General features: G+C 39.5%; 1 protein-coding gene across 1 annotated transcript in view; it reads left to right on the forward strand.

Annotated features, from left to right (window-relative positions):
* LOC106798815 (uncharacterized mitochondrial protein AtMg00810-like) overlaps window positions 1-9,540 on the forward strand; it is a 47,994-nt gene extending 38,454 nt beyond the window's left edge. The window contains exon 2 of the mRNA XM_014775990.1: window positions 9,355-9,540. Coding sequence (XP_014631476.1) covers window positions 9,355-9,540 — 186 coding nt within the window. The remainder of the gene's footprint in view (window positions 1-9,354) is intronic.
* The last annotated feature ends 2,644 nt before the right edge of the window (window positions 9,541-12,184 follow it).

Here is a 12,184-nt window from a genome sequence, read left to right on the forward strand (position 1 = left end):
ATTGCAGATCCTGAAACATAAGGTGCAAAGTCTGATTGATGCGGGCTGGCTGAGATTCGAGGAGGGGAATCACTCGTGAGGTATGATGTCGTCAAGCAATACTACGTATGATGCTTGAGGCAATTTGAAGGTTGTTGTTAGATGTCTCCAATGACTCATTAGGATTTTTAGATTTATGCCATTACTGTAAACAATAGTCATAATGCTAATAAAATGGAAAAATTTGATGTCCTTGTCTCTCATTCTCTCACAATTACATCTTTGCTTATTTAACTTTCACTAGAATGTGAATGTAAGCCGTTGGTTTGTTTGCTCAAGTGACCTATGCTCCTGAGTTGATCTCCAAGTCTTTTCAATCAGAAATTGTTCGTTCTCCCTGTTTGGTAAGGGTGCCGTAAACGACGAGTAAAGTAAAAAGTTAAAAAAAATGTTTGATTGATTGTGTTTCAAATAAAAAATAAGAAGTACAAACATTCGTGTGACCTCATTTTATCGTTCTTAAAAGTTGTCTTTTTGAGAGAAAAGTGAGTTATCAAGAACATGAGTCATTTGACTTAATCTGTCAATTGAAAATCCTTTAAATATTTCTCATCCTTGAAAATTTATTTTCAAGAACCGGCACAGTTTCTTTCATTTTTCCTTGCTACAAGGTCATGACAAAAGACAACAATAGATACCTCAGAGCCCTACACTGGGTATGAGAGGCACCATGCTTGAGCCTCAAGTGAACCTAGGGGCAGATCAAAAGTTCTCACCCGGTAGGTCGAAAACCCGAAAGGGCGACCTAGGCAAAAATTAGGGTTAATAAAAGAAAAGTAAAAACAATTAGGAGCATGTTTATCAGAGGTTTGGTCCTAAAATCCACACTACTAAAAGTATCTAGTCAAGATTTGAAATGACACATGACCGTCTTTCAACATCCCAAATACTAATTTATCCCTTGCAACCCCCTTTGAGCCAAAGCATATTTTTTTTCTAAAAACAACACGAAAAACAACAAAAACAAAATAGAAACCCCAAGTAGGAACCACCGCTAAATCGACGAGAAGAGCAATGCAAACTACACATGCATGAACTTAGGCAACAATGAAAAGAAAAAGAAAATATAATCTGCCAAAGGCGAGTGAAGAAAATGAGAGACAAAAGATCCCTAAATTTTACAAGGAAGGCCCAAAAGTGCAATAAGGATTAATGTATAAGACAAAAGGAGTAGAGCCTAACCCAAAAGTTGAAATGAATAAAAGTACAAGCAACACTCTTGAGGTTTTTACTCAATATAACCCTTAAACACTCTTTGGGCCTCTCTAATTATTTCTTTCATAGCCCTCTTACCCCTGACCACGTTACAAGCCCAAATCTAATGTCCTATCTTTTGAGTTTAGGATGAGAGGCCCTCTCAAAGAGTCAACCTCTTGCTTTCTCATAAGGTTAAGCCCTTTGGTACTATTACCTATTGGCTTGGTTTCTAGGACTCAACGTCCTTTCCTTTATCTTTCATAGGACTCAAAGTCCACACTTTTATCTTTCATGGGGCTCAAAGTCCTTGCTTTTATCTTTCATCGGACTCAAAGTCCTCGCTTTTATCTTTCATAGGACTCAATGTCCTCGCTTTTATCTTTCACAGGACTCAAAGTCCTTGCCTTTATCTTTCATGGGACTCAAAGTCCTCTCCTTTATCTTTCATGGGACTCAAAGTCCTCACCTTTATCTTTCATGGGACTCAAAGTCCTCGCCTTTATGCTTTCATAGGACTCAAAGTCCTCTGCCTTTATCTTTCACAGGACTCAAAGTCCTCGCCTTTATCTTTCATAGGACTCAAAGTTCTCGCCTTTATCTTTCATGGGACTCAAACTCCTCTGCCTTTATGCTTTCATAGGACTCAAAGTCCTCGCTTTTATCTTTCACAGGACTCAAAGTCTTCGCCTTTATCATTCATAGGACTCAAAGTCCTCGCTTTTATCTTTCATAGGACTCAAAGTCCTCGCCTTTATCTTTCATGGGACTCAAAGTCCTCTGCCTTTATGCTTTCGTAGGACTTAAAGTCCTCTGTCATTTTCATTTCAAAGAGTTCAATGTCTTTAGTCATTTACACTTTCAAAAGACTACAATGTCTTCATTTACATTTCAAAGACTTCAATGTCTTCAATCATTTACGTTTTCAAAAGACTAGAATGTCTTCATTTACATTTCAAAGACTTCAATGTCTTCAATCATTTACGCTTTCAAAAGACTACAATGTCTTCATTTACATTTCAAAGACTTCAATGTCTTCAGTCATTTACACTTACGAAGACTTCAATGTCTTCTGGCTTTTACACTTTATAAGACTTCAATGTCTTTTGTCTTTCATAGGACTCAATGTCCTTGTCTTCGTGCTTCTTAGGACTCAACGTCCTCTATTTCTATGCTTTGAAAAAAAAATTCAAATGTCTTCTACTCTATAGGACTTCCATGTCCTCCCTTTTTATGTTTTATAGGATTTCAAATGTCCTTTTGTTTACAGATTTTTCTTCCTTGGTTTTCGCCAGTTGCCCAGTCGAATAGCAAGGTCACTCGAACAAAATTAGTGTCCTTATCTTTACTTCACTTTTTATTTCCAATAAAAGATAAGTAAAGAGGGGCAACTATCATACCCTAATTTCGTTTGGGGACTATCGTTCGTTGATCTTTTGATCCTTGCTAGTCGACTTACGATGTTGAACGCCAGTTACAGTGCAAAATAGGATCATTTAGTGTTTTGATCAAGAATGCGAAAAATACCAAAAAAAGGGGGCAATAGGGTCTTTTCCTTGGTTTTCCTGGACCCTAGCTCGCCCAGGCTAGCCTAGGCCACCAAAATAACTTCATGGTGAAGAAACCAACTCGCCTGGGTGAGCTCTAGCTCGTCTGGGCGAGCTCATTGCTTCAACACTAAGTTTCAGCTCGCCTGGGCGAGCTGCAACTGCCCCAAAGTGACCCTTTGCCTATAAATAGGCGTCCTAAGGGTGTTTTAAAGGGTTCCAAGGTTCAGAAGGTGAGGGAATTGAGAGAAGAAAGAAAGAAAATGAAGAAAGAATAGGAAACAAAGTCGAGGTGCTACCGAATCGCGATCGTGATTATTCCCTACGTCGTTTTCATGTTCTGTGTTCTTTGTGCGACCATCGGTTAGTTTTATTTTTGAGGATTGAATGTGATTTATGTACCCTTAGGGGTCCCCCTTGTTATTATGTGTACATTCATCTTCTCCATCTATCATCGACGATCTCATTTTTCTTTGTAAAGTTCGATCTTAACCGATCACTAGTGTTGTAAAGTTGTCTTAAAAGTGATTGAAAGTTAATAAACAAAACCAAGATAAAACCAACTCATAACTAACTTCTTTTTATCAAAATGTCACTTGAAATCGTTCAAGGTCCAATGCCTTAACGATCCTCTTTTGTTCTTATTAAAGAAGAATCTTTCAAAAGCATAAAAAAAAATTTGACACACAAACTTTCTCACTGTAAAGAACTACGTAGGTCTGAATTCCTCATCGCACCTGAGGATACGTAGGAGCAAGGGCAACACCCTTGTCAACCCCCAAAAAATAAAAATATAAAAGGGAAAATAAATAATATTGAAGTCATGTTACGCACACTCGATTAAAGAATGTCGTCCCTTGTGACGGACGCGTGGGGTGCTAATACTTTTCTTATGCGTAAACAACTCCCGAACCCTTATTTTCAAAATTCGCAAACCTTTTTTTGGGTTTTCTAATTTTTTTTTTGAATAAACGTTGGTGGTGACTCTACGCGTTTTCTTTATGAGAAGACGCACTTTATCTTTTTGCCTCGTCCTCCTGTCGAATGGTAGGTTGCGACACTAATTAAAAGTTTAATATGACATGTGCGACAATCTCAATTTCAAAATTAATAATTGGGCTGAGTGAAATTTCAGAATTCAGCTGGGACGTTAATGTATATAAAAATTTTAATTTTTTATTAACAAAAGACATTCAAAGACGGTTTTCTGAAAAATTAAAATATATTGAGGATTCTAAGACGGTTTTTGGAGAAGACCATCTTAGAATCCTCAATATATATATATTTTTTTAAAAAAATACATTTTAAGATGGTTATCTGGAAAATCATCTTAGAAAGTGTATCCTTCTAAGATGATTTTTAACGAAGAATCATCTTAGAAAAGTACTCTTCTAAGACAGTTTTTAGCTAGGAACCGTCTTAGAATGATATCTTTTTCTAAGACGGTTCTCTATGGAACCGTCGTAGAAAGTCTGTGTGGCGTCCCCAAAATAATGACTGGTTTAAAAGTAATGATTTAATTAACAAAAACCATGGTAAATTTTTTTTTCTTCTTTTTCTTTTTCATTTCTTTCTCTCTTCACAATAATTAGGTTCAGAAGGAAAATCCTCACTATAGAGTCCTGAATGGCCAGTTCACAACTCTATTCGGAGTCATTTCTTTCTTACCACTCGTAATCTTTAAACTATTTTGTTGTTTCAAAGGAAGAGTATATCAGCCATTACTTTAGGTCGTCACGTGAAAATAATAAAACGAAATACGGTCGGTAAACTTTTTTGTAAATAAAGTTTGCTAATGCTTTCTTTTCAAATAACAAGGTTAAACGTAAGTACATTCATCATTTAAAGCTGTCCAAAATATGGGAGTTTTACAAAATACTTAGTGTCATCCAAAGCAAAAGTATCCCCTGTAGTAGCTTCAGCCACATGTGTACAATCATCAAATTCCTATACAATAGGTCTACCCATACAAAACAAAAGAGTAAACCCAACAGTTAGTCCTAGATACACCTACCCTCAAAAAGTATATAAAACTAGTCCAATGAGCTGTCTACTATGATGAAGAGCCTCCACTAATCGCCATCTCTCCAGGGCCACTATCCTCCGTAGAGTCTGCCTCAGATGCCGACATGACATCCTCGGGAGAATCCACCTCAGGGAGTGGGTCCTCATCACCCTCTAGAAAGTCAAGAGCATCCACAGCAGGCTCGGGAGGTAGTTCCTCAGGGTCCTCCTCAGGGTCTTCCTCTGATGACGTCACCTCAATCACGTGGACTGGCTCCACTAGACGGTATGGTGTAGGCGTGGGTAGTATCCACTCCACAGTGCGCTGAAGCGTGTGCGCGGGTTCATCTGGATGCACCAATGAAGTAGCCGTAAATCGAATCGTGCCCCGAAATCGGCACCTCGTATTGCCTTCGAGGGTCTCCCAAGCTCCCTCTAGGCACTCCATCTCCACTCGATCATGGATTAACTGTGCTGCCATCACGATCTACAAGAAAGAAAAGAAAGGGGTAGACTCTTTCACGAAAATCTAATTGCGTCGCAACACAATGCGTCTCATAACCATTACATGCAAGTAAAAGGGGTATCTTTAGGCTTTTCATCTCTGGTAATCGATTACATAGCCTTGGTAATCGATTACCAGAGGCCACACTTGAATCACACAGCTTCAGGACATGAAAACCTGAAAAAGGCACTGTGTAATCGATTACCCATACCTGGTAATCGATTACCAGTGACCCATTCCTCTGTGTAATCGATTACACAGATTGGTAATCGATTACCAGAGGCCTCCACAATCTTCCAGTTCCCTTTTTAAGCCTGGTAATCGATTACACCCCTTGGTAATCGATTACCAGAAGCTCTCCTAGCTTCCTAACCTCGTTTTCAAGCCTGGTAATCGATTACACCCCTTGGTAATCGATTACCAGAGACCATCTTAGCCTCCTATCTTTATTTTTAAGCCTTGTAATCGATTACCCACCCTTGGTAATCGATTACCAGAGGCCATATCCCATATATCAATCAAGTTTCACAGCTGGCCAGCCACCACACAAGCCTCCTTGCTTTGTGGTCTTTGTTCCTTTTATCTGTTGACTGCCAGGAGCTCGCCTGTTTAGGTACATCACAGGTTCTCACTGACTGACTATGCCTGGGTTGGGTCGGGATTGGTCAAGCTTGGTTGTGGGCAATAGCACCCCACCTGACATCCCCAAGGTCTCCTGACCCCCGCGACATATCTCCAGGTACCACTCTGTGGTCAACAAATAAAAGCAGGAAGTCTCACCCTTCTACACTTCCTCATTTCAAGCTTGTAGGATTATGGGGTACCCATCACATGTGGTACTAGGTGGCGGTCGGGCGATGGTACAAAACGATTCTCCACATCCACAAATCACGTATAACCCACCATCCCCTGTTGCCCACCTCCAACTGAGCTCACGTACTCCCACGTAGCCCTTATCCTCGTTCCTCTCAACGCCAGGTCCCCATCAATCCTCTCAAGCTTCCACAACATCCAGGTAATTCCACATCCAATCATCATGGACCAACAAAACCAAGCAAAATAGGGCAAAAGCAGAAACTCTGCCCAAAACACAACTCATAATCGCAGCTTTTCACATACAAATACCCCAGTAACATTTTCTTCGTTCTAATTCGTTAACCGTTGGATCAACTCGAAAATTTTACTGGAAGTCTCTAGTACATAAGTCTACATTTTGACCATTGGGATCTACTTGAAAACATCCAGAACTGATTCTGTACTACTCTTTCCACAACCAGCAAATACATAGCATTTTTCTGCACTTATACAAAATTCTGCTGCACATTTCAACAGCAAAATTCTGCATAAAGTGCAGATTTCAAAATCACACTTTCCCTCATCCAATTTTGCCCAAATCGAATCCTACAAGTCCCAAATTGTGTATCAATCATGTCTAAACCAAGGAGAAGCTTCAAACCACAGCAACACAAAATCTAGGTATCCAAAACCCCTCAATTTAATGGATTTTCAAGGTTTGAGAAGTGAAATTTAGAATGGGGTAAATTTGGAGCAAACTCTCACTTCACACAAGTCTATATCATCAATTTAAACTTGCTCAAACTAGATTTACACCTAAAATCCCACCGAATCAAAATTTGACTCCTCAACACCCAATTTTACCCTAGAAATGGCTCTTTGTTCACTTTGGTCATTTGTTTTTCTCTCTTGTACAGCCCAAGCTTTCTCATAAGTCCTAAATGACATTTCAAGCTAGGATTAACTCACTTTAACCTCCAAATGCCACTAAATCCAGATTTGGCCTTCCAACTCTCAAAACCTCACTCTTTTTCCACTCATAACACCATATTCTCACTTTCTAACCCTAGGTTAACTCTACCCTTCATCTCTAACAGTTTTCCATAAGCAATTTCAGCACATAAACATCACAAGCATCATCATAAAAACCCTAAAACTGAATGGGTAAGCTTAACTCATCCAAACATGGCAAGTTCAACATGCTTTCAACAAATTTCTTCACAAATAACTATCATGAAGCAGAAACCTAGCAAAACTACCCATCATATCTCCCAAAACCCAATACCCACGGAAATCAAGTGAGAAAGAAGTCTACCTAAACCTGAAATTTCGAGGTCCCACACGTAGAGATGCGCTTCACGACTCCGAAAATGCCTTCCTCTCACGATTTGGAGCAGAAATGATGGCCAAAGGTTGGAGCTTTGTTGGAGCTTCAATGGAGAATGAAGAAGAAAGAGAAAGCAACATGAGGGAGAGGGAGAGAGCTTCTGAATTTTGGGGCTGAGTGAGGAGAGAGAGAGTTGCTTTTTAGTTTAAAAAGGCTTTTTCCTCTTTTCTTATTATTTTATTATAAACTATGCCACATGTCTCCATTTGAGTGGAGCAAAAGGCCCACTTTTCTCTTGATGTGACTCATGCTCAGCCACATGAAGAGAAAAATCTGACCTTTTGAAATGCCAAAGTCCTGCCTCGGTTTGCATGCCGTTTCTCTGGTTCCAGTCCCTCGCGTTTCTCTGCGCCCGTCGGGGCCAGTTTTCGAAAGTAGGCAATATATATATCAAAACGCTCAGAATGAAACCCCGAGCGTGGTTCAGAGGTTGGTTTTGTTAAATTCTAAGTCGCACGCAAAATGATGATTTTTAGACTAATTAATTAAGAATTAACCTATAACCTTCCAGTTATGGATTTCTCTTCCTTAATTAGCCTAACCCGCGTATCTTGCCCCCACTATTCCTACTTCTACTAGGAACATATATGCATATACACTGAATAATACTTATATATATATAGATATAATCATTCAAAATGCACCGTTTACAAAAATTCCGGGTAGAATTTTGCAGGATGTCACAGTCTGCACTTTCTACGATGTTGATTACAATGTCGGTTAATAACTGACGTAGAATGCACAAATTAATCAACATAGAAAGTATTTTTCGTAGTAGTGTAGAGTTCTCTCCTTCCTCATTATCTTATCTTTTTTCCCTTTCCTTCCTCCTCTCATGGAATCCCTTTAAGCTAAGCCTTGATGTAACACCCCAAAAGTTTCAACTAAATAAGTAAGTATGCGAGTAATTTGATTAGGATTTATTGAGGATTTGTTTTTGTTTAAATAAGAAAAAGTGTGAGTAATTACATATAGTTAGTGATTAATTGAGGAAATAATAAAAATAAAGGAAATTAAATAAAATTAGTTTTTCTTAATAATGGTTAAGTAGAAAATTTTTCAAAATCAAGCATATAAAATTCTCTGCAATTAAATTCCTATATTGGTTGCATGTAATTAAATTCTTTGTGGTCAATTGTCAGTAGTATTTTATTTAAGTGTATTATTTTATCTAATTATTTAATTTGTAGTGTTTTTCTAATTAAATGTTGGTTGTGTAGTCTGTACTTGTTTAAATTCTAACATTTTCCTATTAATTTAGTTCTTGTAAAGTTATGCCTTTAAATAATTTCTTTACATATGAAATTTTAATTGATTGACTAGCATAGATTTTACTATATAAGTTTTATAAATTTTAATTGCATCGCTTTATAATTACACAATGTAAAATTACATTGTGTTAACTAAACTCAGTGTACCTAATACCCCTATTCCCCATTAAACCAGCACCCAACAACTTGCATTCTAATATCTCAACACATCACACATCAGCTAACCCATAGCCACACCCCAAAACGACTAGTACATACAAACTTGGTCAGGATGCAACCTCATTGGTTGATCCCTAGAACACAACAATGTGTGCATCTAGCCTCAGACGAAAGTGCAGAAGCAACAAGAGAAAAGCTTAGGAATAAAGCAAAAAAGAAGAGAACTCAAGATCATATCCCACTTTCAACCTTTGATAGAAGCAAAGTGGATCCTTTTATGAAAATCCAACCTCCACAATTCAAGTGGGAGAAGAAGATCAATATCTTGATGCCCCCTTCTACTAGTGAATATAGCTAATCTGATTCTAACACCTATTAAGTTCTCCATGATAAGTGGCATTCTTGCACATATGTGGATTTAATCAAGCTATTTCATATCCATTGGGTCTACAGATCAGTAGAACCATTGATATTAAGATTGTACCTAATCGCTGCTATACAAGGTTCCCTGTCAAAGATGAAGGAAGAAGAAAGGCTTCAACATTTACTATAGCGAAGAGATGCTCAACAAACATCAAAAGGGTTAAGTTGTCAACTACCCCAGAAACTAGTACTTACTATTCTGTGGGAAGAAGTTAGTGAAGAAACCAAACATTTTTTTTGTTGAACTTTCTTGAATCAAATTGTTTGGCATGACACCTGTCATACCCTAATTTCGTCCGGGGACCTTTGCTTGATAACATGCAACTTTTGTTTGGTCCTGGTGAGGTGCTTGGCACCCATCATTAGGCAATTTGTGAAATTCCGGGACATGCCGGAAAACAAAAGAAAATATTGATGCACAATCCGTAAGGTTCCGTGACACACCGGAAATCAAATGGAAGCATCGTTGCACAATTAGTGAGGTTCCGTAACATTTCGTAAGTCAAAAAGGGGATGATTATGTAATCCACAAGGTTCCGTAACATTACGGAAAGAAAACAAGTATCGTTACGAAATTCGTAAGTTACCGTAACTTTACGAAAAAAGAATCACCAAAAAAAGGCAGGGGGGTGTACTTAGTAGAAATGGGTGTGCAAATAGCAACCAGACCCACTTGGGCCCTCCAGAAGATTCCTCCCGAAGGCTGTTGCTTCTGGAGGAAGCAACCCTGCTCGCCTGGGCGAGCTGGGTGGCAAGCTTCTCCCCCAATTTTCTATAAATAGGGGGAGAAGTGAAGTGGAAAAGGGTTCAGCCCCTTAGGCACTTCTCTCTATGTGTGGCTGGTTTCACACCTTTTTCTCCAACAAGGTAGGCTCGTCTATCCGCTACGAGGTCACCGCTCGTGCGTCGAAAAAGGAAAGGCGACTTGGGACCAACTCTTGGCTAGTATGGAGGGGCGTCTGTTAATTGGTTCCCTCGCTAGAAGGAAGGAAGAATCAGGATTCTATCTTCATGCGAAGGATGTCCAAATGTTCCCTTGATGGGAACAAGGGGTTGTATTAATTATAATCCCGTCCTCGCCATAAGACAGCTTGGCTACCCCATGAGAGGAGTGCCATCAGACGAAAGCATCACGCCTTTCATCGCACGGGGTTTCAGTGACCACAACGCGAGGGTACTCCAAGGAGTTTGCAAGGCATGGGATGCAGCGTGAAGAAAGGACAGAGAGCTTAGGGGAAGCAGTAATGGGATCATCGGCGGCTATCATAAGTGGCTGAGAGTCTGAACACAAGGATTGGATTGGCTCCCAAATCTAAAGACTGTGAGAGACGATGAGGTTAAAGCTTCGGAAGAAAGTGATGAGGTACCAGCCCTAAAGGCAGAGCTTGAAAGAGCCCGGGTAGTCGAAGAGAAGTTCAAATCCATAGCCATCAAAGTCTTAAAAGAGTATGATGAACTAAGGGACGTCAATATGGCCACCGCTGAAGCCTTGGAACGAGAAACCAAGAAGGCCCGAAAGGAAGAACACGACCAAAGCAAAGTTTTGAGGGGCTTTATAGGGCAGCAATAGTGAGCTCAAGCTCCGAAAAAGTGAAAGGAATCATCATGGGTGAAAGGCAAGATCTTGAAGGACGAGCTAAAAGCTTGCCTTAGGTCGAAAAGAAATTTGCCCCAATAGTTAAGCGAGACTGAAGGTAATATGTGGGCCATCATCGATGAGTGCAAAGAGAAGCTAAATCTAGCAGCGACTCACGAGCAAAGGCTAGAGGATGAGTACGCCAAGATATCAGCAGAAAGGGAAGCAAGGGAAAGGGTAATTGATTCATTGCACCAAGAGGCAACAATATGGATGGACCGATTTGCTCTTACTTTGAACAGGAGTCAAGAACTTCCCCGATTGCTAGCCAAGGCCAAAGCAATGGCGGACACCTACTCCGCCCCCGAGGAGATCCACGGACTTCTCAGCTATTGTCAGCATATGATAGACTTAATGGACCATATGATTAGAAACTACTAGGAAGTTTGTATTGTCGCTCAGATCTTGACTAGTTATAACTTTTTGAATAAAATGAGTTTATCCCACGTTTTTACTCCAAAAATCAGTGCGAATCAAGTCACTCCCGCATTTTATCTCTAGCATGCATTGTATGTTGGTCTCGTCCTTTGTCACGGGAAGCCGGAAGGTCCATATCACCTTCTTAATTGTACACATGGGGCATTGCGCCCCCAAATGCGCAAGTAAGAAGAGATAATTTTTCGGGCTCTCGTGTCCGTAAAATGCATTCATATCATGCATTGCATAAGCATCTCTTCATAACATCATAAGGAACATATCGTTCCTGCATTTGTCCGTTATCATATTCCAGCCTCACATTTTGCATGAGTCATGGCATCATCATGCATATGCGTTCAACAAACTTTTTGATCTACAAAATTGCATACCATTTGTTTTCATGTTTGCTCATCCTTGCGTTTTCCTCTACAAAAAAAAAAAAAAAAACACAAAAGGGGAAGCGTGAAACTTCACACTACATTCTTAATTGCATGTGTTAGGCACCATGAGCCAACCATGTCGGGATCATAAACCCATTTCTAAAAAAGAAACACACAACAACAAAACAAAATAATTGAACATGGTACCTAATGCATGGTTAACTAGGAAATGGTGTTTCTTCGGGCATCTCAATTTCATAATTACATTTTCCATGCATAGCTTAAAGTATGCCCGAGTCATTCATCCCTATGAGACGTTGTTGAAGTATTGGCGATCAGAATTGCCATTCCTTGGATTATAGGGTTGAACCAAGCTCATGCTTTTACAAAAATGTTCATCAAGTCAAGTTGAAATATGGAAGTAACC

Source organism: Glycine max, chromosome 5 (assembly GCF_000004515.6).
Source record: "Glycine max cultivar Williams 82 chromosome 5, Glycine_max_v4.0, whole genome shotgun sequence".
In the NCBI taxonomy this organism is placed as follows: Eukaryota; Viridiplantae; Streptophyta; class Magnoliopsida; order Fabales; family Fabaceae; genus Glycine; species Glycine max.